This window comes from Erithacus rubecula (assembly GCF_903797595.1).
Source record: "Erithacus rubecula genome assembly, chromosome: 14".
Lineage (NCBI taxonomy): Eukaryota > Metazoa > Chordata > Aves > Passeriformes > Muscicapidae > Erithacus > Erithacus rubecula.
Genome location: NC_136666.1, coordinates 11842199 through 11870172, shown reverse-complemented (window position 1 = coordinate 11870172; position 27974 = coordinate 11842199). Strand labels below are relative to the sequence as shown.

At 34.3% G+C, this 27974-nt stretch overlaps 1 protein-coding gene across 3 annotated transcripts; it reads left to right on the top strand.

Annotated features, from left to right (window-relative positions):
• Positions 1-27974, top strand: FGF7 (fibroblast growth factor 7). Of its 3 annotated transcripts, none has more exons than XM_079317857.1 (4): positions 1-269; positions 1160-1354; positions 24911-25014; positions 25420-27974. In XM_079317857.1, exons 1-4 carry the CDS (start codon positions 230-232, stop codon positions 25612-25614), a joined length of 534 nt encoding a protein of 177 aa, XP_079173983.1. In that variant the 5' UTR covers positions 1-229; the 3' UTR covers positions 25615-27974. The 3 variants fall into 3 exon arrangements, with proteins under 3 accessions (XP_079173983.1, XP_079173982.1, XP_079173981.1); XM_079317856.1 differs by having other exon boundaries at positions 855-1354; XM_079317855.1 differs by having other exon boundaries at positions 770-1354.

The following is a 27974-nucleotide window of genomic DNA, read 5'->3' as shown; positions in this document are numbered from 1 at the left end:
CTGACTGGTTAAATTCTAATTGCTTCCAAGTGAGGTCAGCAAAGGTATTTATCGAAAAGGACTGAACAGGCTCAACACACACATGCACGCGCACGCATAAGCACATACACACCATCTCTCCAGCCTGTTGATTTATGGAAACAATTATAATTCTGGTGGAGTCTTTCTGAGCTGAGAAAGTTTGTAGCTACAGTAGAGTGTCTCATGTTGCAAAAAGGAGACAACAGAAATGGAGTACTTGGGTATCCAGCTCTTATCAACAGGAACAAGTAAGTTATCTATTCTTTACATGGTCATTCAATAGTTTCTAACAGCTAATAACTTATCGTTATTTCTATATGCTAGATGCTAATAAAAAGAATTGAGAAAACTATTTCTACTAATGATCTGAAAAGGGTAGAAATAAAAGTAAAGGGGGTCTGTTTTGAAACCTGAACTAGAGAAAAGTTATATGATAGATTGTGGTACTAGTAAATATATAGGTATGAAGTAACCAGGAGAATTTTATCATGCATGAGAGTTGAAATGAATCAAAAGGAGATTTTTGAGAGGACTTAAAACTGAAAAGAGAACTATTTACAATCAGTGTAAATGTCTGGTTATGTAAAAAGTTGTATGAGATATATCTATCATATATGCATTAGTGTATTTTTAAAAATGAGCTCAGCATGTCATGTATTTCTGTGTAGTACTTTTCATTAGCATAATGTATCCTTGCACATTTGTAACAATTGAGTATAACGACTTACACATGCACCTTTTCTCACAGATCTTTTACTTTCAGTGCAAGCAGCAAATTCAAGTAGTAAAGAAGGTCACAACAACAAAGGTTTTTATAACTTGTGTCTTTAAAGGATATTCTGACTGAAGAGATATTTAAGAAGCTCTTCTATTTCGCCATTAACTATTAAGGAATAACGATCAGAATTCTAGAAGAGGGAGCAATCTCACTTAAATGAATCTGTAACTCGTAAAGACAGAAGGCAGGTCGGTGACCTAAGAGCAACAGTCTACTTGAGATTTAATTTTCATTATGTTGTTCATGAACACCCAGAACACTGCACTATAATGCACAAATGGATACTGACATGGATCCTGCCAATTTTGCTCTACAGATCATACTTTTACATTATCTTTCTAATGGGCACTATATCTTTAGCTTGCAATGACATGACTCCAGAGCAAATGGCTACAAATGTGAACTGTTCCAGCCCTGAGCGACACACCAGAAGCTATGATTATATGGAAGGGGGGGATGTAAGAGTGAGAAGACTTTTCTGTCGAACTCAGTGGTATATGAGGATTGATAAGCGAGGAAAAGTGAAAGGGACAAGAGAAGCAAACAACAACTACAGTAAGTAATATTTTTGCTTTTCCTAAGTTTTTAGAAATTTACATATCATTTTTTCCTATTCCTTGATTTACCATAATTCCAAAAGAGTTTTGTACCGTGTACTGACCATTGTGTAAAACAAGTTTTCCAATTAATCGTACAGCAGGACATTTGCTATTGATTTTGAAATGCGTCATTTTAAATAGTACATTGTAGATCTGCTAATGTATTAGTTACAGCTGGGAACTATTATCAAACAGAGAGCCTATTCTAACAAGTGAACTAAGCTTGTATGTACAAAAATGTATAACCACCAACTCTCCTCATAAAATATTCCTGAAATATTGAACCACATTTATATAGTGCACTAACTACCTAAAAGTTTAGTGTGTTTGAGTTAACAACTAAAACACAGCAATACTAGAAAGTTCAATGGAAAGAATTATGTAAACTCTCTTGCAAAATCTTTTAGATAGTTTGCCAAGCCAGGAACAAAATCTATTATAGTTTCTGCAGTTCATTATTACAATGATCATGATGCTGAAAAATTATTCTCCCCCCTTTCTTCCAAAACCATGACTCATCTAGAGAGAATGGACATACAATATTTTATGAAGTTCTGTATCAAATACAAATTCTGAACTGGAAAAAGAATTGTTGTACTAACATGTATTTTCCACACAAATGCCCATATATTCTTTGATTTATATTTGAAGACATCAATTTTTACGGTCACTATTTTTGCCATGTTGTCTTTTGTGTTGTTACAAATGTATTGTTTATTTAGAGAAACATGACATCTCCTTGAAAAGACATTACTTTACTAAGATGCAACAGGAAAATATACAGGATTATACTGCACATTTCAAAACAAAATTATAATGAAAAGGGGCCAGGGACATGCTGGTCTAGTGTTTAGAAACAAATAAAAGAACAAATACATTTCCAAGAATACTGTGTAAAAAAAGTTTTAATTTGTTGTATTATAATAGCGTGCTTTTTATAACAGCAGCAGCCAAAGAAATCCATAAATCAAACTTCAAGAACTGTTAGTGTGTTTGAGGCTTCAGCTGAAGCTGAGTGCTTGTTTTCTATCAGAGCAGCACTTTGGCATCGTGGGCTTCATCATTTATTTCTTTACTTCATGATTACATTAAGTGCTTGGCAACTTGTGTGGCTAAAACTGCATTGACTAATGTTACTGTTTCTTTTAAAATTTGTTTCCATATGTCTCCTTTCTTCCTACACTATTACATAGTGAATAACCATATTCCTCTGAAAGACAACACATGGCCAGCAGCCAACTAAATTATTTGGTCCATATTCGAGAAGACTCCCTTTGAGTTCCAGGAGGGCATTGCTACAATAGAGATCCACAGGACTAGTTTTGAAGTGAAAAAATGTTACTGACTGTTGAAACGAATTTTTCTGAATTAATGCACATAAGTGAATATTCACAGCACCCAATTTTTTTTGTTGTTATTACTTACAAACATATTATGACAGCATCTAAAGCTGAGTAATTAATTATATAGAGTTGCTTTTTTAGTTCCATGATGCTCAAGTAAAACTTTGTTAGCAATTTAGCATTCTTTCAAATTCAAGCAGAGGCTCCCAGTTCTCTGAAGGATCCCATTTGCTCAAGCACATTAATGACACCTTTAAACATTCTGTAGTGAGCCCATTAGAGAACACCACATCCTCTTATGCCAGTGATGCAGTCTCTTGCAGCTGTCTGGACACTTCATGATAATTTAGTGATGGTAACTATCACAAGTTACAGAAAGGCAAACTTGAGTCACCAAACCCTTACATTTATATTGAAGGGAAAAAAAAAATAAACAACCAAAAAACCCCACCCCAATCCTTTTTCTGGTAAATGCAATGAGTATGAGGAAAAAAAAAAAACAAAAAACATTTGTAATGGTTATCTGGTAACTGATGTGAACTGTGATGAACCATCTTTAAATTGGCAGAAGTATGTAGAAAGTTCCTACCATCTTAAGTCTAACACTCTAATTTATCTATTTATGTATCTTAAGGAATAACTCCCAAATACTTTTGTTGGACAAGCAGAATAGGCAAATATAGACAGAGGACTAGAAAAACACAAACACTGATAATCTAGATTTTCTGAGAAACTAAAGAAATTAGTACTGTAGCACTATTATAGGAACACTTCTTGTCACACCCTTTGTTCACCAAAAGATGTAAACAGCCTTCCTGAAGATGTCCTTATGGCTCTCTACTAAAATCAATAACCATAAAGAAAATAATACTACATGAGGGGGCAAAAAGCAAAACAAACAAAAACCCCAGAAAAAATAATGTCCACCTGGACTAATACACTTTCTCTAAGGAAAAAAACCCCAACAAAAAACCATTAGAAATTTAAAACAGGCTATTTTTATCCAGGTTCTCTGAAAAGCAAAATTTTAAAACCATACTGATGAAAAGGATGTATTTATGTGTGTGTTCAAACATTCTTGTTCCATCATTTCCAGTTCAGAAAGTTAGTAAAAGGAAAATCAAACCTGTTTCTTAGGATGGAATGCCAGAACTGCTGCAGTCAAACTAATCAATGGACATGAAAAGTGTGTCTCCAAGAGGTTTCTTCTCATTTTATCCTAATTTTCCACTAACATAATAAATAAAAGAAATTCTTTTCCCTCTTGAATTCGCTAACTCATGCTACTAAAATAAAATAAGAAAAATATACATATTTTTACCTATAGTAACTTAACTTCATAAAGGAAGCTGCCCTGACAGGTTTGTAGATGAAATTAATTACTTATTTTCAGCCCATGAAGTGTGAAGCATGAATATTGTGAAGAACAATCTTCACATTGAGAAATGTCTGTAGAAAGATAATTTCATCACAGCTTTGTCAAGTGCCAAAATTCACAGAGGTTCTCTTAACAATTGGGACTATAAGAATGCCAAGATGGTGAGGAATTAGGGTCTTTGTATCTCAAACTTCTCTAGTTACAAAATAAAAATATATATACACGCACATACTATGAAAGTAACAGTACAAACAGTGAAAGTTTCAAAATTTCTCAGGTTTTTAGTTAACAGTCGCTATATTAAATGTATGTGGATTCAAATTTCATGACATAACAAAATGCTGAACCAAATCCTCACTCACCAATTGTAAATAATCTGTATTTATCACTCAATTGCTTCAAAAAACATTAGAATTTAATTGCTTAGTTAAAGAAATATGTGTGTGCTGTCCTAGTGCAAGCAAATTGCCAAATCCTGTTTACAACAGTGCTGACCTTGTTAGGTACCCAAAGAATATGGTTCTGTGCACATTTCAGTAAGCAGTAGAGCCTTCTGGTGGACATAAAGGTGATAACTCAAGAGTGAACTAATCAAATCAGAGGACAGTGATCTCCTCTAAGCAGGGGAAATCACTTTGCACCTGACAGCTTTGCTTTCAATCTGAAAACTTAATGGCAGAGTGAGAACTGAGAGTCACCCACTGAAAAACTAAAGCAAGAATTAGGCAGCAGCCAAGAGGTTAGGTCACCCAGAAAAATCTGTCATTATTCATAAAAAAATTTCTCTTTGACAAAACCTTACCATAACTTGCCAAATCCTGAACCTTTTTAACAAAAAAAAAAAAAAAAAAAAAAAAAAAAAAAAAAAAAAAAAAAAAAAAAAAGAAAAATGTTCTGCATCTTGTTCAAGGAAAAGAATCTAAGTGGGCACACAAGACACACTTTTTGAATTCATGATGATAAAACGTGAGACTGAACAAATCTTGGAGATAACAAGGCAATTTGCTAGCTCTTAATCTTTGATATAAAAAGAAAAATGACTCTTTATCACTGTTTACTCCTTCCTTCATTTCAATTTGTGTTTTAGAATTTTGCCTGATTTACTTAATTTTGTTCAGAAAAAAGGCAGCAAAAAACAGGGGTTGTTTTGACTCTATCCAAGAGGATTTTTAACTATGACTGGATGATGCTTTAGGACTTTCCATGCTCTGTTGCCTTTGGAATCTCATTTTAAAGACTTCAAAGGGTCTCTTAGTTACTAGAAAAGCCTTCCCGGAACCTGAATCCTAAGATGTCTGATCCTATCATATTCCATGTGCGCTCTAAACCCAGAAAGTGCCTATTTCCTCTTTTTTTCAGTGAGTAAAGCCAACAACAACAACAAAAAAAAAAAAATAGAAAAAGTAGTTTAGTGAGATCTTGACATAAAATGGCTGAAATCTTGATTACCATTTTATCTTGGAAAACTACTTATATTTTGACCAAAATCCAACAAGTTTTAAGCAATATTAAATGAACTTCAACTCAGTTTTGCTCAAATATAAACCCTAACTGAAGACAAAATATACTTTATACACATCTTAGTGGTTAAATATTCCAACTTGTTTAGAAATCTGAATTACTTCCACTAGCATTTTATGTATGCTTCTTAGCATAAAACAAACATATATATGCTGTGTTACTGTATAATTTTACTTCTGTTGCTTAAATACATATTACATAGAGAGCCAAGAAGATTCAGCTTCTGAAAAATCAGGTATTTCAAGGCAGGTATTAATGGACTAGATTCAGTTAAGGATTATGTGTATTCTAGACAGACAAAGTCTGTCTCTGCAGCAGCATTCTTGGTTTTTCAAGAGGCTGCTGGTTCAACCAACACTTTGGTGCCAGAAGACGACAAACCCATACTAACATGAAAGTAGCTTTGCTTCTCATTAGTACTCTGCTAGTCTTTTCAATTAGAAGAGAAAGATCTAATTCAAATGGAAATGTATGCATATTCTCTTAAAACCTAGCCCACAGCAGCAAGGATGACATTCTCTCCCACAATTAATCAATTAATCTCTCCCAGTAATTAATCAAACCTAATATACCAGATTCTCCTGCTGCCTCTGGAGGCCTTGATGTGGCACTGGGGGTACCCTCAAGTGTCAGCTGGCAGAGAGATCTATTCCTATCCCTCAGCCTACACCTTACACAAATCTCAGGTTTTCACCCTCAACTGCTGATAAAGATGGGTTTTAGCAAAGCTGCAGATAACAGAAACAGCCGAGTTGAACCTGTCTTACAGCTTCTATTGACTTTTTCAGTGAGTGTAGCCTTTGGGAAGGTGAGAAGAAAGCAGGGTGTGAAGCCCTGAACAATTGCAGCAAGATTCTTCAGTCTCACATATCAACATCAACATGGTATAAGAGGGGTGCCACAAACACAATTAAAACTGTTTACAACTTCTCAATTCACCTCCTGAATCTTCATCACCTTGTCTATTCTAAGGCATTTGCCAGCTGAAAAATATGTGTGAAGCCAGACAGTAGCAGTTACACTCACTTTCTTCTCACTCTCATGAACAAAAATGATTGCTTAAGCTCTGTGGGGGAAAACTCAAACCTCTGGGCTCAGGCCCAGGCAGCAGCTCCACAAGTTAACATACATCAGCAGGGCTATGCCTGCATGGGGGAGCTTCAAAACTGAGCTAGCATCAGTCTGAGCAGTGAAAAAAATCTGAGTTTATACACATTGTACTTCCTGATTCTTTCAACCTTGATACACCCTCGTAGTTCAGCGGGGACTCGGCAGTTTTTCTTAATCTCTCAATACTGAAATGTATCAGAAATTAAAAATAATGCATTCTTATAGAATGATCAATCAAATTTAGCAGCCAATTGCAGAAGTAGTTACAGTATATATAAATTCCAGCTCCTTTTCCCCCACAGCTTTCTCCCCCACATTGTTTACAATTTCTGAATCTTCAAAAAATTCAGTGTTGTATCATTAAGTATATTATTGCTCCATCATGAAGAAAATGTGCTGAAGTGGCCCTGACCTGAGACTCAAGAGACCTGAGGCTAATCCAAACTTCTAAGCAATTTGCTTACAGACTTTGGGAAAATTCTTCAAACTCTTTGTGCCTCTATGAAAAAGAATTATTCACCTCTCTTTAAAGAGCTTTAAAAAGTATTAGTGAAAAAACTTCCAAACCACAAAAGAATTGTGTGTTAATATTACAAATATTAAATAATTTGATAATAGAACATTAATTGACTAATAGAAAATGAACTAGAAGTCCTGAAGTCAGCAGCTAGACAGAAAAACACAGAGCTCAAAAGAATCTTAAAGAAGCAATTTCCATACAGGCAAATAGAATTTGGTATCAAATTCAATTCCTTATACAGTCAGTCTTGTAAAACAAAGCCTAAACCCAGATATTCCCCTTCACAGCTTCCAACTTTCTGTACTGTTTGAAAGTGATTGTTTCAGATTTCTAGGATCCTGGAATACAGAACAGTTGGCTTTCCTCTCTATCTTCCTTAAAGCCTAGGAAGACCAAGACATCCTAAACCATACAATTACACTGTTCCACACTACAAGACCTATCAACTAGCAGGATATTTTGGAACACACTTCTCATCAAAAGAGATTAAGTCTATGCAAATCTAGGTTGTTACTCTTCATGGGTGGCACACTGCTTTCATTGCATAATTGACTGTCTATGACTATATTTGGCAACTGCACTTCAATTGTCTTGTTTGACCTTTGACATTATTTTTAATTCTGGATATGAAAGAAGGATCAAGTTAGCCTTCTGGTGCATGCAACTTAGAAACATTATTAAAAAAAAGTTAATAGTGAAAATTTTTATGGCAGTAACATAATAGAGGTCAACAATCATAGCACTGAATTGTCACACTTTAAAACTTTCATAACACATGACATCATTTACACAAATGGAAAAAAGTCTTTGTAACAATTGGCGTTGAAAAGTTAGAAGTGCATATTCAAGATGTGGCCCACAATTTCATGAAAATACACCAAAGAAGCAATAAAAATACCAATTAAATCAATAGGCTCTATTATTTTGCTTTTAAAACAAAGAACAAAACCAGGATGAAGTTATTAAAGATACGCTGTTCAAAACACTGAAATCTTCCTTCTGCATCCAGTTTTTCAAAATTAAGCCCAGTCAGAGTACAGACAGATCAACTCAAAAGTATAAATGAAAACAGCAAACATGACCATTCCATGGCATTAATAACCACAATGACTTCAACAGGAATCAACACACAACACTCATCTCCATTTCTTCAATAATGATACTTTTTGAATACCCCCATAACTTGGGGAATTTTATTTTTTTAGGGTGGTTCCTAGCATTCGTACTTCCATTTTTGGTAAGCTTGCTTCCTTTTAAATGTGTCAACAGACACTGGGAGGTGCTATAGACTATAAAAAGAAGGTGATCAGACTTTTCCTCGGATATTTTGATACTTTGGAATTTTAACATTTGTCTAACTAGAATATAACATATTCAAAAATTTTCATATCTTTTCAAAGAAAAAATAGCCCCAACAAAATAGCCCCAACTGCTAAAAAGAAGCAAATTTTCCTTAGTAACCTGTGCTAATTTTATATGTTTTATTATGACCTGTAAATGTTACATGGGATTTGATATTTCAATCAAAAGCAAATGTTTATAGAAAAAAAAAAATCAAAAAACTTTGTGACTATTAAACACAGAAATCTTTTGACATTAACATCCATATTATCTAGAGGTGAAAAATATTAGAGGGAAAAAATAGCCATAACCAACATCAGATTTGGAAGAGGTTGTATGTGAATCTGTGCTGCAGACCCTGAGCTGCTCAGGTGAACTGATGCTGTTCAGTGGCTGTTTGTGTGCACAACTGAAATGCAGTGGCAGATGTGGAGTTTTACATGCCAGGTGTATGGAAATGCTCACTCAAGAGCTGCTGGCTTCTTCTATAACACATTCACAGCATTATATGGTGATGATAGACTTGCCCTTTGAGTGGTCTACATGATCTCTAAGAGTGGTAATGCCCAGGAACTCTAGGTAGTCACTAAGGAGATGGATTTGGGAGAAAATGCTGATCTGGTCAAGGGAAGAAGGCAGCAAACAGTGTTTGTGTATCTCTTGTGAAAACAAGAGTTGTACTCCTTGACAGAAACTCTGAAGTAAACCAGAAAGGATAACTGGATCCTGGAGAGTGCAGCCAGTACTAACACAATAGGAAACTGCAACTTTCACCAGCTTTCAAAGCAACTTTAACTCCACCATGCTAATTTATATCCTTTGGAATAGCCCAGGCAGCTTGGGGACTGCACATAATGTGCAAGATGATACGCAGAAATCTAAGTAGTTTTTGAATGCTTATTGGTGACACTTTACAAGGATTTAGGGAACTAGCTATATAAATCCAGCACAGAGTGATTCAAATAATGAAACTTGCTTGAGAGAGCTGCTTTACAACAAGAGCTGTAGGAAAGGCCAGCACAAGGTCTCCCTCAGCAGCAGCCATTTAAGTTTGCTTTTGGGAAACTGCAACTGAGAAGTCCTGAAGTCAGCACAGCCATGTTTCTTCCCAATGCTACAGTAAAAACTGCCATACTATGTTTACATAAGGACAGGGACAAATATCTGGACTCAGAGTGAGATTCATCACAACTGAATTCCATACACAGCAGTAGTGCCTGCATCAGTTCAGCACCATCTTAGCAATACCATACTAGAACATTGTACAAAAAGAATTCTCTGCTATGTACTAAGCACATCTCTGACCACATCTGAACCACAAGTGTGACAGAACTCACACAGCACTCTGCCTACAAACATTGCTACTAATCAAAAGTGAAATTGTATACAAGTACTTTCAAACTAATGGTGACAAAAAGCCATTCTTCCTATTTACGTAAGTTCCACTCTTCTTCCAAGTTCCAAACTTCTTACATTATTTACTGAACATGGAGATACTGCTCAGTATTTTCAGCAAAGACTAAAACCCAAAACCAAAACAAAATAAAAAGGTATCTAATTTCCAGGGCAAGCAACTTCTTTATGCTCCTATTATGATCCAAAAAAGACAATTCATCCACTTAGGAAACAAAATACTACCTACCATACCAGGTAAGGGCCAACATAAGAACTGTGGAGAAAACCCCAGCAGAAAACAGATGGAGAGCCTCCTCCCAGTAAGGAATCCTCCTCTCCTAACTGCTGGCCAACTACAAGGGCCTAGCTCTGCCCTCCTTCCTCCCATGAGTATGTAATAACATACACAGGTGCTTTGAGCCTCTTGCTCTATTTTGCATCCTGCCACCCCATCAGTGCTGACACTGTTTCACAGAGCTGAGCCATTCTCTCTGAGCATCTCTTCAGCAACCAGGAAAGTTTTCTTGAGGCTGTGAGACACAGTCTGGCATGTTCTCCTACCTTACAACAGTGCAACACCACATATTTGGGTGAATTTGTGTTGGACTTGTAGTGAATATTTATTAGTTCAAAGGAAATAAAATGTTACATCAATTTTGAGAGTAGTCTTAGGAAAGTCTGCTCAAATTATAAAGTAAATAGCAAGAGTCCTGGGCCACTTATACTTATCCCTTTAAATACCTTTTAAGTTGAGCGATAAAAATAACACAATTGCTAATAAAACCAAGTTTTTAGATTATTATACACCAATTTAAATCAGAATGTTTTTATTAGCACACTGTCGCTCAGCCTCCTTTACCAAATATCAAACTAAAATTACTTAGCATGCCTTCATTTCTGATTGCACCCTTATGTGACTTGGGAAATTCAGCCTATGTTACTGAAGAGAATCATCATGCAACCAAACTAAAGAAGAAAAAATTACCACATCTTTCTAGGAAACTATTACCACATATTTCGCAGAAATCATCTTCTGCGGATTTTTTAGCTAAGTAATCCAATGTTTTGAATTTGAATTCCTCTAATTAAGTCACATTATTCTAGGACACATTCTAACGAAAACTTCTGAAATGGCACTTTCATCCAGAGGGAACACTAGCAGCAAAACCAGTCTATACCAAAACCATAAAACTATCATTATTCCAAAAGCAGAATTTTCAGATTATTCATAACATATAAGGCAAACCCTCCAATTCAGTTCAGTGATCAACACCCTAACTCTGATCCAGACAGTTTGTTTAAGATAAACTGATAAGTAACAATGGCTATATCATTTAATCAGGAAATTATCTAGTAATAAAACACATATTTATTATAATTATAGTGAGAAATTACTGGAGAATCATTCAGAACTGTTCAACATTTGAAATAGAATACACTTCTATGTTTGTCAAAAAGTCTTTTTCTTCTTAGATAACAAAATATTCCATAAACACAAGTAGATATCTGTACACTGTCCTTTTCACATAGGATCTGAAGATAACCCAGAGACAGCTCTCTAAAAAGGCTGACAGCTACTCAAAGGACACTCCAAGCTACCTTTAAAAAGGGCAATACTTAAGCCTAAACCCCACAGCATATATATGGTGCTTACATTTCTGTATCACTTTAAGTAGTATCCGCAAAAATGTGCAAGTTGCCACTGTTATGCAACTGTGTGAGACAAAAATTACAGAACCCATGTTTTTTGACTTTGTCCTAGTCACTTGTAAGTGATAATCTTGCATACATATGATAAAGACATTTTTGTCCTGCTAGGGCTCAATTAAAATCACAATTGCCATTTTTTCCCTTTCTTCCTCTTCACATCACTATTCACTGTTTTCTGAATGGGATATAACTTTTTTAGGGTAGCCCGATTAATCTATACGAAAATTGAATAAATATTATAAAAATAATAAATATAATAAAATACTAGCTTTGTACAAATTATTTCCCCAATAGACTACCCATATTCCACAATTAGAATATAGGTGAACACCACTTTTAAGGTGATGTAGCAAAACAAAAAATATTTCTGTCTGTATACAGTACTGGAAATATTGAAGAGTTTGGATTGCAATTTATTGTATTGTCTTATTCATACTTCAACAATGCAGTTCTGGGTGTTTTCAGCTGAATTAAGCTTAGCAGGGAGAATCGTTTGTTATAGTGCTTGTTTCCTGAGTTTACTCTCTGACACCAGAACCATCACAGCAAGACGGTTCCTTTCTGTGTTTGCCTCTTAAGAGCTATCTGGCAGCTGTACCCCAAACTAACCTGTCAATGGATTCCTAAGAATTCTATATCATCTCTTGTAATTATGTGTGCTGCAATCTACATCACAGGTGGTATTGTACAAAGAAGTAAGATTTGAGCCCTGTCAGACCATGCCATATTTGTTTCATTAACATTGATTTCTATGTGAAAAAAAAACAATTCCCTCTCTGTGTGCGTGGTATTTGATTGAAATAAATTCTCAACAACACAGAGATGTAATCAACATGAGAAAGTAATTGCCAAGAAGTACAGCATTAGCTCTTTTCCAACCAAAAGTCAAAATATGACTTTTCTACTTGTACTGACTTAGGGATGAACTATAGAAAACTATCACTGATGGTCTAAATAGCTGCTGTTGAAAGTAAAGAATATTGCACAGCTGTGGAGGAGTTAAGTTACTGACTAGTGGAAAAGCTATCTAACCCTGTGATTCATTAGGAAAAGTTTGCTCAAGAGTTGAAAGACCCATATTAGGAAAGAGACAAATACATGCCATTTGTAAAAGTCCGGCTCTACTGAAATCAGTAAAAGTTTTGTTACTGATGTCTATCCATGGCTGAGGAGTTTATTTTAAAATGCAGCAAATAATAACTATTGTTTCTGCAAATCCATGTGCTTTTACTTTAAGACACCATTTCATAACATTGGTAATAAATACTGGGCATAAAGAAAAATGAAATTCCTGTTCCACTATTAATCTCTTCCTGACTTTCAAGTCAGAATGACTTCTCTGTCTTACCAATATCTATGTAAGAGTAATGATACTATTGCTGTTTATTCTACTTAAGATATGGTCTGAACACCACAGTACATCAGAATGTACTCAATTTAGGATACTCAACATGAAAAATAGTTAGCTATCACTTTTCAAATATATGTGCATATTTATATTTATATATGAAAGATATTACTGGAAGTTCATTCTAGGTTTTTCTGACCTATATTTAAACCAAAGATTCACATTTCACTGACTAAAAACTGATAGCATTATTCATAGTGAATACATTTTCAATAGTAGAAGTATAATCTTTTTTTGTAAGATTTTTGTAAGATTTTTTCCTACCATAGAATATTTACATATGAATCAAGAACATGTTGATGCTCATGGGGGAATTAAAGTGGCACAAAAAGATGAAGTTAAGAGCGGCAGAATTACTTTTTTTCATTTTGTGTGGAAAAAACCAATCACCATCTCAGTAAAGTTGGGTAGTGTTTCCCCAGCTCTTTGCTGCAATACAGCTGAAATCACAGATATTTTATGCAAAGAAAGAAAAGGTTTCTTCACCACTTTAAGTGCTTGGAATAGCTGTAATTGTTTCAGTCAGAGCAAAAAGCATAGCAAATCCTTTACTAAGAACAGGTTTTCTTCATACATTTTAGAACATACCATTGCAGGCACAGTCAAGCCCTGTTCTCTTTTAACTGTACACTCTTCAAGGCAGTTCAAAAAATTCTTCCTATGTTTAATGTTATGGAGTCACTATTCTTTTATGTTGCAAACACTAGAAGAGAATGGTACCATAAGGAGTAGAAATTATCATAAATACAATGCAGAACTCAAAAAATATTGTCGAACTGAGTCTGCCAATCACAGAATTATGCAAGCTTAATGCAAATCCACCACAAAATAAAAATATAAGAACTGCAAATCCTTTATTTGCAAATGCAGCATCTGTTAATCAGTCCAGATTCTTACATTAAAACCCCACTAACCATTACTTGAGTCGTCTAACTTTATAAACCTATGGAGGAAATCTCATTTTACTCTGTTTCCTTAAAATGAACATTTTATTCTTCTCTGCTTGAACAAGGTCCTTGTTCAAATCCATTATTGAAATGCATGTTTTCAAATATCTACTACTCACAGACAGCTGTTTCCCAGATTTTAAAGAGGTCCATACATTCTGCTACAGGTTGCTTATGTAGTACTTCTATGGAGCTCATCAAAATTTCATGACAACACTACATATAAGAACAAACTGTAGCAGAAGAAATTGAAAAGTGGAACATTCTCAAAGGCCTCTGACTGAAGCTGTTCTCTAATGCTTGAGTGGTATGAAATCTGCCATTTGTTTCAAGGTCAAGAGAAAATATGTCTTTACACTTATGCCAATGCACTGCACTGTTGTCTATCAAACAGGTTGGTTGATTATTGTCAGAGATGGAAATTTGGAATTCTACCAATATAGCAATATGGATGTCAGAATGGATCTGAATTTAAGTTATTAAATCCTTTAACAGACTGGTCACAGATATCTTTATTACAAACAGTCACTGTATAGTGATACAGCTGTATCCATGGGCTTCAAGAGCCGAGAAAATGAAAATTAGGTACACAAGAGCTCAAAGCCTTCCTTAGACAGCTCAGGGCCACAAGAAACTTTCCATAGTTAAATGGAAAGGTAAAGGTAAGGTAAAGGTAAAGAAAGTGAAGTGGTTTCTACTATATTTCACATACTTTCCTTTGGTTAATTGAGAAAATACTTTTTGGGAGGTTCTTGGTAATAAAGCAAAGGAACAATGGGCAAGAAAACAAGGCAGCTTTCTAACTTCATAGTTGTCCTTTTTATGTTCCCTCTATATATCTTTAGCTAATGTAGACTGATAATTTAATCAAAATAAATATAACTGCTCTGATTCACACATATGGATATAAAAATTAGAAAAAAGCAATAGGAAACGGGATTACGCACAACCAACAATATATGAAAAATGTATTAAAGTTAATTAAAACATAAAGAAATATCACATAATTTGGCTAATCCTATGCTCATTGTTCAATACTTATAACTTATTCCATTCCTTTTTTACAGTAGCTATGACTGATAACTACTTTTCATAATACAACATCATACTATTTTATCACAACACACTGGAAAGCGAGTTTTAGAGCTCTGGTTTCTACTTTCAGGGTACAACTGCCAGTGAAAAGCGAGACCACTACTCCTATTTAATGCAAAAAAAAGCAAAGCACAGAAAGGCTTCTATTTCTAAAAAATAGAAAATGTTTACATTATTCTAGTTGAAATAATTTTCTCACTGACTTCCTGATATTATGCACATGGACAAAAGTAAGAGTGTGCATGGATACTTTATATCACCGGATTCAAGATGGTTAACACCTGATTTCTACATCCTGGCATTTGCAGTCAAAACTGAAAAGAAGTCCAGATTTTCCAACTGCTCAATTGAGCTGAATTTTAAAAGGCAGATTGAAAAACACACAAACAAATACAGAACAAAGGAGAAGTTTGCCTGCAGCTCCCACAGTTTATTTGCTCTGGTAATGGCAACTAGTCCTGTAGCAGAGGAACAATTTTCTCTGCTGATGCTGCTGTTGTTCTCAGTTTTGCTATAGAATTGTACACTGAGATAACAACTAAAGATAACAACTGTCTGACAGTGACACATTTACAAATACTGGTCATGTAAACAGAGAGGTTCCAAAGTGCTGCCTTTGTGTAATGGCAAACTTTCCACTGATTTCCCTAAAGTAAGGCTTCCAGTCAGGTTTAAATTTTAGATTGGTAAAAACAGTGTGTCATTAGAAGAAAATTAATTACTTTTGGAAAAATTAAGACAAGGAATGACCTAAGCTATTTGAAAAAACAATGGGAGGATACTGATACACATTTTGACCATACACTGAGCGAGACAGGAAAAACATCTGCTACAAAATCCTAATTTATTTATCAGAATTGAATTAGATTATTAGATTGCTTTTGATTTTGAGGGGGTTTTAATTTTCTCATTCTATTAGTTTATAATTTAGTCGCTGGTCTTATATAGATTTTGAAACTTCAACGAAATCTTAATTATTTGTCAGCAGCAAACCAGAACAATTTGAGAGGCCTCTCAAATATATGTCCAGTAGTGTTTTGAAGGCAGGAGTGAGCCAGCTGGTTTCTATCAATTCCCACTCTGAGAGGCAGCAAGGGGTTAGTAAGATTTTCTCATCAGCTTCTTGCATTTTGTACCTTGGAAGTAATTACGTAGTGCCTGCTCGTGTTCTTCTAGACACTGTAATTGATAAATTTAGATACTGAGTTTCAGCTGTTCCTGCACAAAATAACAGATATGAACTAGAAATTGAACTAAAATTTATTCAGTTGGGTAGTGCTTGCCCTACATTTTACATAACTGCTGAGAGTGGGAGATGTCTCTCTTCAATAGGGATTGCAGTGTTTATGACTGAAACCAAATTTTACTGTCTAAAATTTCAAACCATTTAAAACTATTTGCTTATATGCCATAGGCCCCTCAGGATATCCTCAAGCACTGGAATGCTGCAATCACATTCTTTCTTATGCAACCATTTTCTGAATTTTACTTGTTTTAAATAATTTTGGTTATTAGCTATTTCTGGACCATTTTCATAATTGAAACGTTTTGTACTATATATTTTAACTGATAACACATTGCAGAATGTCATTACCATCAATCTAAAGGCATTTAATATTTGCTTTTAGTGATTTGTTTCAAGGATGTATAATTTTAAGTTACCCTCAAAGAAGACAGGAAGGCAGTTCTTAGATTCATTTGTTCCCAGAACATGGCCCTGCTCTTCCTCTTGTCAAGCCTGTTTCAGGAACCAGAAAAGCTGCCACAGGAACAGCTGGAGAGAGGACAATACACAGAACAAAGCAGCAGGTCTTGAACTCAGGGAATATTTCATATAACAAGAGCAGATTCTATGCTGGATTTATTTTGTCCCATTGAGCTGAAAAAATCCAGCACCCCTTGCCATGTTATATTTAGGCTGATTCTGTGACTGCCTGCAGCCAGTTTCATCCAGGTGATATACAGGACATGCACCTGGATTTAATGTTCCTCAGAATACAATTCAGAGAATGAAATACTTGTATGTGGAAAAGGCACGTTAACATGCACTCCTTTTCTCCTCAGAAAAACAGAAGAAAAAAATCTTCCATAGAAATGACATGACTAATTCTGTGTCAACTGTGATCATAATTGAGGAAAGGAGAAAGGAGCAAACACAGCTCATTACCAGATGAAAACACAAACTAGCATAGTAACAAAACTTTTTTAAAAAGACAAAGTTATCTATTTAAAGTCTTTTGCATTATGGAAGAATTTGAAAAACAGAAGGCTGTGGTCTTACGGGGAATTTTCCAAGTTCAGGTAATCAAAATAGCTCTAGACACTAGGAAGTTTTGCACCTCTAGTTGGATATATCTTACTTTACTGCGAAAAGGTTAATAAGCAACATTTTACACTTACTTTTGGTATTTTTAGACTACATTCTGAAAGTCTGCAGAGTCTGAAAACATAATTTATTCTAGTAAAATTGGCACAAAATATTTAAATACTAGAAATAGCCTTCATCTGAGCTGTAAGGAAAGCATTTGTTGTACAAGTTCAGTTCTAAACTATTAAATCATTAATTTTATTACTGCTTGGAAACAATTACATTTTGTAAACAGTCATTCTACTCTTTTTTTTCCATTTTTCATATCAGTAAATTATTAATGCTGTAATAAGAGAGCACTTTTTCAGACTGAGGATTAAGACTTGGATTTTACATGACAGTATTAATTCTAAAAAATAATATTATTCTTCATTATAACCATATGTTTAGCTTCAGGGCAATTTTTATTGGAGGGAAATGTAGTTTCCTGCAAAAATGAGAAATGACTACATGCTGTCTAAGAGGCTGATCAAGAAAATATTTATATAAAGCAGTGGAGATCAGTGAAGCAAAGGCTTCTAATAAGTTTAATGAGACATTCCCAAGAGAAGGACTGCCTGGGGCAGCATGTTATTCAGTTCTTACTATGTAGTGCTATTCACAAGTCACACCTCTAGATTGAAAAGTTCCATAACTTTGCAATTTACTTGAATGAAAAATGTCACACCTTTTGGTTCTGAAGATGAAATCAAGAGAAATACTGGAAATAAGAGTTCTCTGAATAGCTAATGTTCAAAAGAGACATGCATAGAAGGCAGCAATTTAGAGTCAGAACATTCTACACCAATTCCTACTATGTTACCATTTTCAATGAAGATTGAAGCAGTTGATTTATAAAACTATCTCCTACTCACCAAAATTAACAGAGTTAATACAAACTGAGGCAAAACAGGTTGTACAATAAGGAAAAATACTTGAAAATTGTAAGGTATTTCTCTTTAGCAATTATTTGTTGCAATAGGGTCAGTGAAATTCTCACTACAGTAATTAGGGGAGGTAAACTTTACAGAGTATTGTAAACTGATGAGCACTGCATTACACCTATTCATTTTGAAAAATTACAAAAAGTAGGTATTATGGCTTTTAATATTTCCCACTGCAGAACAAATGGGTAAAGTTTAAAGTAAAAAGGAAGGTGTACTTCCGAACATCAGTCTGAAAATTCAAACAACACTCTTCACTTCACATTGTAGTACCAGCGGTACATGGTTGGAAGGGCAGATTTGATGATGCATAAGAAACTTTGTAAATACTTTGAACAATGCAGACTTAAGAGTGGAACTTGGCTTACCCCTTCCTTTTTTGTCACAAAGGTAAACACCCACAAGTGCAAGTACATATGCAAAGAACAGATCTTGTAAGTAAAATAACAGCATTTCTAAACAATCATTTTAGTTCCCTGTTGTATCTTCCCTCTTATGTTTGGTTCTTACCTTGCTTTTTTTATACTGTTTTCACAGAGTTATCAAGTTAGCAGTTTCTTTTATAAACCTTGACATGGCTCATATTCCTTAACCAACTTATCTGTCAGCTGTTGAGTATCACAACAATGATACAATGGACAATGGTTTATCATAAAGTTGTTACATCTAGCAATGCATGTATCAATTAGTGTGTATGACTGGAAAACCGTGGAGAAATTTATGGATAATGCAATATCAGATAAAGAAAATTTTATATTAAAATCTAATGGAGTACCAAAAATACTTTGATAGATTTCTTTCAGCAATTAGGTGATTTTAATACAGTGTGCCTCCTGTTTTTGTGCCCAATGAATTGCAAAAGGGTAATTAAACATCAGCTACTTATGCTTAATCAAATGTTCTATACACAGACTAAATCTTGTAAGCTAATTCTGCTGCTCAAGGATGCTGAGCAATGTGCTGCATCCAGTCCTCAAGGAATACCTCTCCATGGTTAATCACATTTCCTCAGACAACTACAATTTTTCCTGATTGGAAATTACACAGGACAAACCCAGGAGTTTTGAGTGCTTTGACTATTTCTCCATGATATCCAAATGTCTGGCACCTCACTGAAGCAGTAGCTTCAACTGCTCTCCTGAAAATCTTTGACAGATCCATTATTTCTTAGCAGATAATTTTTACAGCCATATTAATATTTAAAGTGCCTCAGAGAGTCTACACATGCTCAGCAAATGCACACACAGATATGGCAAAAAGCCCCTCCCCTGAAGAACTTTTTTTAGCATTCTATGCTGTAAATAACAATATATGTATGTTTATGACATAAATCAGAATTCTGAGTATCACAAGGAGAAGATAGAAGAATGTGATAGTAAATGTATGTACCAACCTGTTTTCTGTTAATTAATTGTTCATTAAAATCATATACACAGACAGAATATTCCTGGGGTGGAAAAACCTCCTGCTTTGAAAGGCATTATAACATACACCTGTACACTTATATCTACTTTAAAGCTTTTGAACAGGAGTTCCATGAGGTACCATCTAGGACATTCCTTCATTCTCTTACTAAGGAAAGTACTCAATACAAATGCATATTCTCTTTTCCATCCATTTTGATTTATTAATAGGGAAAGGTAAAAATTAAGTCATATTACAAAATATCTTAAATCAATACCTTTATTTGCAGCAATATTTTTGCACTGTTAGTTTTTATATTTGAGAGAGAATGAGCACACAAATTGTTTTACCTAAAAATGAAATTCAAGATGCATCCATTTAAAAAATTAAGACTCAAAATCATTTAAACTGCATAAATACTTTACAATATTTACTATATTAAAAAAATGGAAAAAAATAATTTTAAAACTATCCAATAAAAGTACTCATTTCACTGATAAGACTCTTCTGGAAAAACATTTAAGTGTAGTACACCAGCTAACAAAGGTATTTACTATACTGGTTTACCAAATGCACACACGTACCAATAAGCAATAACATCATGAAAGTTTTCCAAGATTGACCATCATGAATTGTATTTTCTGGCTTTAAGAGGCACAAACATTAACTTATTAAATGCCAGAACAAAAGAACAATTTACATTATATATCATTAAACAGTGTCTTTTAAGCAAAGAGATATTTTCCTTGGCCTTGAATCACTTGCAAAGGTCATTTGAATTCATAAATATGTGCTCCAAATTCAATTAATGAGAAACATAAGTTAGTGAAATTTAGAAGTTACTTTTTGTTTTGACTCATTTTCCATCCAAGTCTTTTCTGCCCCTCTGTCCCTATTTAAGATTTCACATACTTTATTTTTAAAGACAATTCTGCTGAGGAAAGAGTGTTTCACAAACACATTCCTCACAAGTGCTGAACTATCAGTGCCAGCCTCCCTACCCCTAAAAATTAGCAACAGACTGCTTTTTTAAAACTTCACTGCATAGAGAGCCACTTCTTGTGCTGTACATATCACAGTGCTCTCACAACACATGTACCTGGCAGAACAGAAAAGTACTGGGATCAAATTGCTATCAGATTTCTGAAAAATGTAACAGATGTCAAAATATCTCTTTAAATGAATGTCTACAGACACCGTGACTGGCAAACTGAGGAGCAGTGACCAGAAACCTCATGTGATACACAATGAGGAGATACCTGCACCATATGAAATGTCTGGAAACAGAGCCAGCTGATGAGGGACTGAACAATGTGTGCTTCACAGAATCTCCCTGAACAATCCTGCCATACTGGGGCAGTTCCCTAGAACGTGAAAAGAGATCTCCCTCTGTGGTTCTGCTGCCCCTCCTCTTCCAAAAGCCCCCTGCCAGGTCATCCCTGCCCGTGGGATCTTCAGGCATGAGCAGCAATTTCTGGATTCCTTACAGATTTCAAGAGCCAGAGTTGCATCTGCTCTTTCAGCTGACAAACGAGTAAAGAGAAATGCCCTGGCTAAATCACAAGGCTCTTGCTACTTTTTATAGACAAGATATTATTATCTAAGGATATTATGGGCAAACAAAAAGAAACTGCCTATTCAACTATGCCTGCATACTGATAGAAATTACTTTAATATAGATTGAAAACAGATTATGTAGCAATAAAAGCAAAGATTTGTTTTAACAAATACAACACCAATGTGTTTTAAAAGCAAAAAGAAATCTAACAAAAAAGAGGAGGATGAAAATGCTGATTTGAAGATAATAATTGAATCAGAAAAAAACACAAAATATCAGGTGATAAAATTATCAAATACTACTTGCCAGGAAAGAATCATCTCACGTGACAATGCTCAATTTTGTATCAGTGATAAAATTAAATGCCCATTTTTCTGCATAAATTTCCAGCCTGAGGTAATGTCCTGTCGTTCAGGCTACAGTTGTGGAATAAGTCTAGACATAAAAGTGTCTGCTTGTAAAGTACTGAGCAACTGTCATTCCAGACCAGAATGCCAGGAAACTCACCTCATTTATGACATAAATTTTCTCTAAAACCTGATATTTCACCCACTGAAACTGTTGTGCCGGCCTAAAGGCTTGTTTTGTTTCTTTTCTTTTTACTTTTTAATTTTTTTTATAATGGGATATCAACTGTGTGTTATTTAATTGGCACCAAGTGGCTCCAAAGAATGCTGCCACCATGCATAGGCACCTTTTCCAAAGACAGACTATAGCCCATCTCTGCTAAGTGCCTTTTACATACACCAGAGGAATTTCAGCTCTGTAGGAAACTTCATCCACTACAGGAATTTTAAGCTACATTTGATACACTGACCATACAACCATATAAAATTGTTTGGAATTTCATGATGATTTTATAGAAAGTACAGTTGTTTTCAATTTTGGATGCCCATCTCTAAGGTTTGTTGTTTTGGTTTTTTTCTGTTCCTGGCTATAATCTGATTTCTTTCCTGGTTACTTTGTGGTATATTCAAGTCTTCTCTTAAACCTCTTCCGAAATTTTCTGGGGATGCTTTAGATAAAACAACTGAAGAGCAGAGTTTGCATTTGAATTTTGAAATTGGGGATATTTAAGACCTTGTGGAAGCTTGTCCTTCTGAATTTTTCCTCATCAGTATCTTATTAATTTAAGAATGCCTTAAAAGTAATTTTGGTTATGAGTATGAAAACAGTATTTCAATGAAACAATTTATGTATAAGAATTTTCTCTTTCCCATCCTAGCTTGGTGACGTTTTTCTTTTCATGAATAGATATTGAAAGGATTAAAAACTTTTACTTAGGAAGTACATAAGAATAGAGTTTCTCATTTCAGACAAGGAAGGACATTGAAAGTAGAAAAACAAAGTACCCCAAACCAAAATAAAGTAACTCTAACAAGTCAGTCACAATCTACTTCAGGTAAAAAAATAAAAAATTAAAAGAATAATATAAAAATTGTAACAATAACAATATTGCTTTGGACAAAACCTTTTGGCATTTCCTTTTTTAAAGCAGTAGGATTTCTTACTACTGTAACTTCAGCCAACATCAGCTTACTCAAGGAAATCTCAATTCCTATTAGCATGACTTGTTTTAAAAAGAAATTTTAAATCTTTCATTTTTTAAAATTCTGTATAAATAGAAAACTTAAACATAGATTTTTTTCTTTTAAAACTCCCCTCTTAAGTTAATTGCCAGCAGAGGCAAAAGAACAAATGGATATAAGCTGTCACTGAAGAAATGCAGATTGCAAATTACTACGAAGTCTCTAGCCATTAAAATAAATCAAACTCTGGAACAGCCTTCGGCAGAAACACTGGGGGCAAAGAAATAACAACTCCAATTTAGTATTGGCAAAGTTTATGAAAAGAGAATTATCTGATGCAATTCCCAGGCGAGCAGAGCACTGGACTTGATGACCCAGAGATCCCTTCCACTGTTATGTTCTTTGTTAGGCTAAATGCAGATGTTCATCTGTTTTTTAGTCTCACTGTGGTTTTTCTAAAGTGAAATTTAAATTATAGTTAATATAATTTTTGTAAGTTTCGGTTACAAATTGCCCTTTGTTAGAACTATTGCTAGGCCTGCAGCAGAGTGGAACTTGTCAAAGAATTCTAAAAGCTTTACTGAAAAAAAGCTGGCTTAGCATTATAGGGAAGTAGACAAGTATAAATGCTCTGAGCTGAATGCCCAGCAGTGCACACACCATGAGAAGAGGGAACTGATCTGCTAAGGAAAATAGGAAGAAAAAAATACCCTTTTGTTCTAGGACTGTACATCAGTAATATAAAGGAGAAAAGCGAAACAGAACACAAAGGAAAGCAAAGGATAAGAGGATAGAAAAATGTATAGGGAAGGAGAAATACTGAAGATATTTAATGCCTTTCTTAAAAACTAATTAATGAAAAACTCTTATTCTGGGGCTGTGAAAACTCAGTGCCAACTTGAAAGGGAAAAAAAGGAAATATTTTATTAAAGAGGAAATTCAGGTGATAATCTAACACATGCCTCTCTCTCACCTCCCTCACTTGTCTCCCCCAAGCTTAGCTCTTGCAATATGCCTCGAGTTGGCTGCCTCTGAAAGATCCCATTTTGGAGAAGGAGTCACAGTGCAGTTTCTATGGCAGAGTTCTGTCAGTGACTCAATATTGAAAGAAATAGCTCAAACTCAGATGTATAACTCTAAACTATCGTTGAAGATGACATTAATAATATTTAAGCTTGAAAACAACCTGGTGTTCCTTAATAACTTGCATAATCCCCCTGCCGTCACTTTTTTTTTTTTTTAATATTAACAAAATAATATTTTCTATGTTGCAGACAACTTAAATTTATCACAGTGATTATAGAAAGTATTGCTGATAAGCATCAGTGAGATGAATATAAAGCAGTTTATAGAAAACAACACTAAATGTTTTCTGGTTTTGAATAAATAAGCTCTCAGGGCAGCCTTTAATGATTTTCAAATACATGTATCTTTACAGCTCCGATTAGTCATAAAAGCACACAAAGGTCAAGCAAATACTTTATCTTATTTAAGACACTGTGGTCTGTTTTCTATCACTCACAAGTTCTAAGGTTTACACTCTTTCAAGGGGATGATACTGCTACACAAGACTTCAAAACAAAGGCTTCACACAAATTCTGTGAACCTTGATGGCTGACTACATATTCTAAATGAAATCCTGATCCTGGTAAATTCTAATCTACACTGAATCTCTGGAAAATAGAGAAATTACTTAAGTAACATCACAATTTCAGTACATACTTTAAAATTACCACTATACAGTTTTAAAGTGCTTCTATGCAGACATGATCACGCAGAGGGAATTTTTATAGTCCAGCCCTTTCTTCACATGAATACATTTAATTTTTCTGTATTACAAGAATGATTGTGGCAGATTTTCAATAAACATGGAAATATTGCAGAGTATTAGTTCAACTAAACCTGCTACGTTAACCGGAGAACAACAAATCATTTTACAGCCCTTACCATGTACTTTTGCAGGTATCCTAGAAATCCGAACAGTGGCAGTCGGAATAGTGGCAATCAAAGGAGTGGAAAGTGAATATTTTCTGGCAATGAACAAGTCAGGACGGCTCTATGGAAAGGTATGGATGCAAACTTCTCTTATGTGTACATCCCTACAATCTCAAGAGGTATTATGATATGTAGAACTTTTTTTTTTTTTTTTTTTTTTTTTTTTAATAAAACAGATTCCTAACTAAGTAAAATGTATTCTGGACTTACCTCATGTGTCCCATATTAGACTTTTATGTCCATTTAATAAATTCAATTATTAGGTCTTATATACTTCTTCAAAATGTTGAATACTGAGGGGAAATATAGAAAGCTAAAATATTTAATACTCAGATTTCAGAGGTCAAATTTATTTCTCAAAATATTCCTAATATGAAGGGTCTATAACACCTATTCTTCTCACTTCTTCCCTAATCTAAGTAATTTAAAAGGCATTTGTACTTGCCTTACCATACTCTGTTATTTACTCTCAACAGAAAGTATGCAACGAGGACTGCAACTTCATTGAACTGATTGAAGAAAACCATTACAATACGTACGCTTCTGCAAAATGGACACACAAAGGAAAGGAGATGTTTGTTACACTAAACCACAAAGGGGTCCCAATGAAAGGTAAAAAAACAAAGAAAGAACACAAAGCATCCCACTTTCTTCCTCTGGCAATATCCTAATCACAAATAATCTATAAAGAACTAGTTCCAGCAGGAAGTTTAATTTTAAGAAGACTGTTTGACAAGATACCAAGAGAGGCTGGAATACTACTGAGAAACTGAACAAGCTGGACTTGCGCATTTATGTTTATTTTTAAGAGACTACATGAAAAAGATTTGAAAATATACACAAAACCAGATTTACTAACTAAAAGTTGTAAAAAATTCTAAAGAGTTGTACAATCATTATCTTAGTCATTGTAACTGGGTAGTTTCTTAAATTAATTTACCCTGAAGAATAAGTCATTACTTGATTATCTGATAATATTTTATTTAAAAAACTATCTGCTTCTTAAATATGGCTGCTATAATAATAATAAGCAGATGATAATGTTGTGTAAAATATGTCAGACTTTAAGGCTGCTGGAATGAGTTGTCAGATTATCAAGTCAATAGAAAATGTGGAGGCTGAGCAGTATTTTAAATACTTCCCCCAAGAAACTGATATCTTATACATAAACTATATGATCAAAAAAATATAATCTTGTAAATGTTTATTGTTGTATTCAGATAAGAGAGTTAGTTTGGAAAAATTAAGTTTACTCTAACACAAAATGTTCCTATCTATTAATGAAACAAATACCTAATGCTGCTCTAAAAGATGTTTCAAATAGTGTATGTAAAATAAAAATAGGAATAAATAATGTACTTCATCTCACTTTTCACAAATTAACATTTTATATAACAATGAAGCAAAAAATTCAGACATATTAAGGTTTTTTATGTAACATATCCTATCTTTTGTGTAATTCCTGTTAGGGCATACAGCTTTCAATATTGTTTTTCCATTCTTATACATGCTTTTTCTGTTGTTACAGCATTAAACTTTATTTTAAGTTGTATTTGAACTTTATTGTTTTAAGTTATTTAAATGTTATTTATAAAAAAAGATACTTATTAAGCTGCATCTGTTTCATATGCTTTTAATTCTAAAGGAAAAACAAAATGGTCTGGCTGAGATGCATGAATTTTTTTCTGTGACCAGACACAAAGCCTAGTACACAACCCTCCTGCCAACATACATTGGATGGCAGACAAAAATGACAGCCTGCAGCAAATCACACAATGGACAGCTCAAAAGAAACAATGCAAAAATTTTAAAAATCTATGCCACATACTCTTGATAATTGAATTACTGGCATGCTCAGTTACACCAGGTAAAAGAAGGTTACAGCTCCAGCAGGCACTGGAAATAATACTCAGATAGTAGAACCTTCACTCACAGATTCAGAAATACATGCAAGCCTGCATGACTAGTTCAAAACTACAGCTAAAATCACTGTGACCTGATGATGAAATTCTTAATTTTCTAGCCATGAAAATGCTCAACTAAGCCCTACCTGACTCATGCATTATATAATTTAATTCAGTTTGCCTACACTTTTTCTTGGGTTTGTGATAATTGCACTTATATAAAGATCACCAACAACTAGCTAAAGCAGCAGACATGACTGGGATGGAGTCAAGTTAATTAAATGGTCTTAAATCCTTCAATGTTACACATTGAATAACAAGTGTCCAGAATGAACCATTTTTTCCTACATGAAATACTTGCATTTTAAGAGCACTCACAGCAAACTGCAACAGTTTCCTTTGACAAATATTTTTTTTTTAAAAAAAACCTCTTACTCAACAAGTAGTGCCATTTGAAAATCAATTATGATATAAGCAAGTCAAAAATCAATGAAGACGTTAAGAGATCCATGCATAAAAATTTGTGAATACAGCTCTATCAGTAAACCTTCACTGTGCTTTTGCTAGTTTATTTATTACTTGTTCACTGAACATGACATTCTGTACTATAAAAGAAGCTTTTTTGCTGGTACCTCTCTGCACTACTTCCTGTGAATATTTAAACAGTGAAACAAAGCTCACACTTATGATCAACAGTAAAATACTAGCACAAGTTTCTATATCTAAACTAGGTTAGTGGAACCTTTGAAATAAAAATAAAAATAACAAAATCCCATAAGGATGGTTTGTGCTTAAAAGCTTTACTGAAGTTTTAACTAAAATGTATGTATGCATATGTTAATATATAAATATATATATGTAAAAAAAATCTTACAACCTGATGCAGACAGGCTCTTTTAAACAATCTTTTGATAATGTAATTCAAGAATACAGAAATACAGTCAAACAAATCCTGAATCCAAATTGTAATTAGCCCTTACTCCTAAATCCTTTATATAATGAATCACTATGTTACCATTTTCAGGTAATCCAAGGCTGCTATGTTTTACAGCTGTCAGAACTGAAATGTGTACTGTGAGGGATTTGTTCCCAGAAAGACACCTGACTGCAAATGCTGCAATTCATCA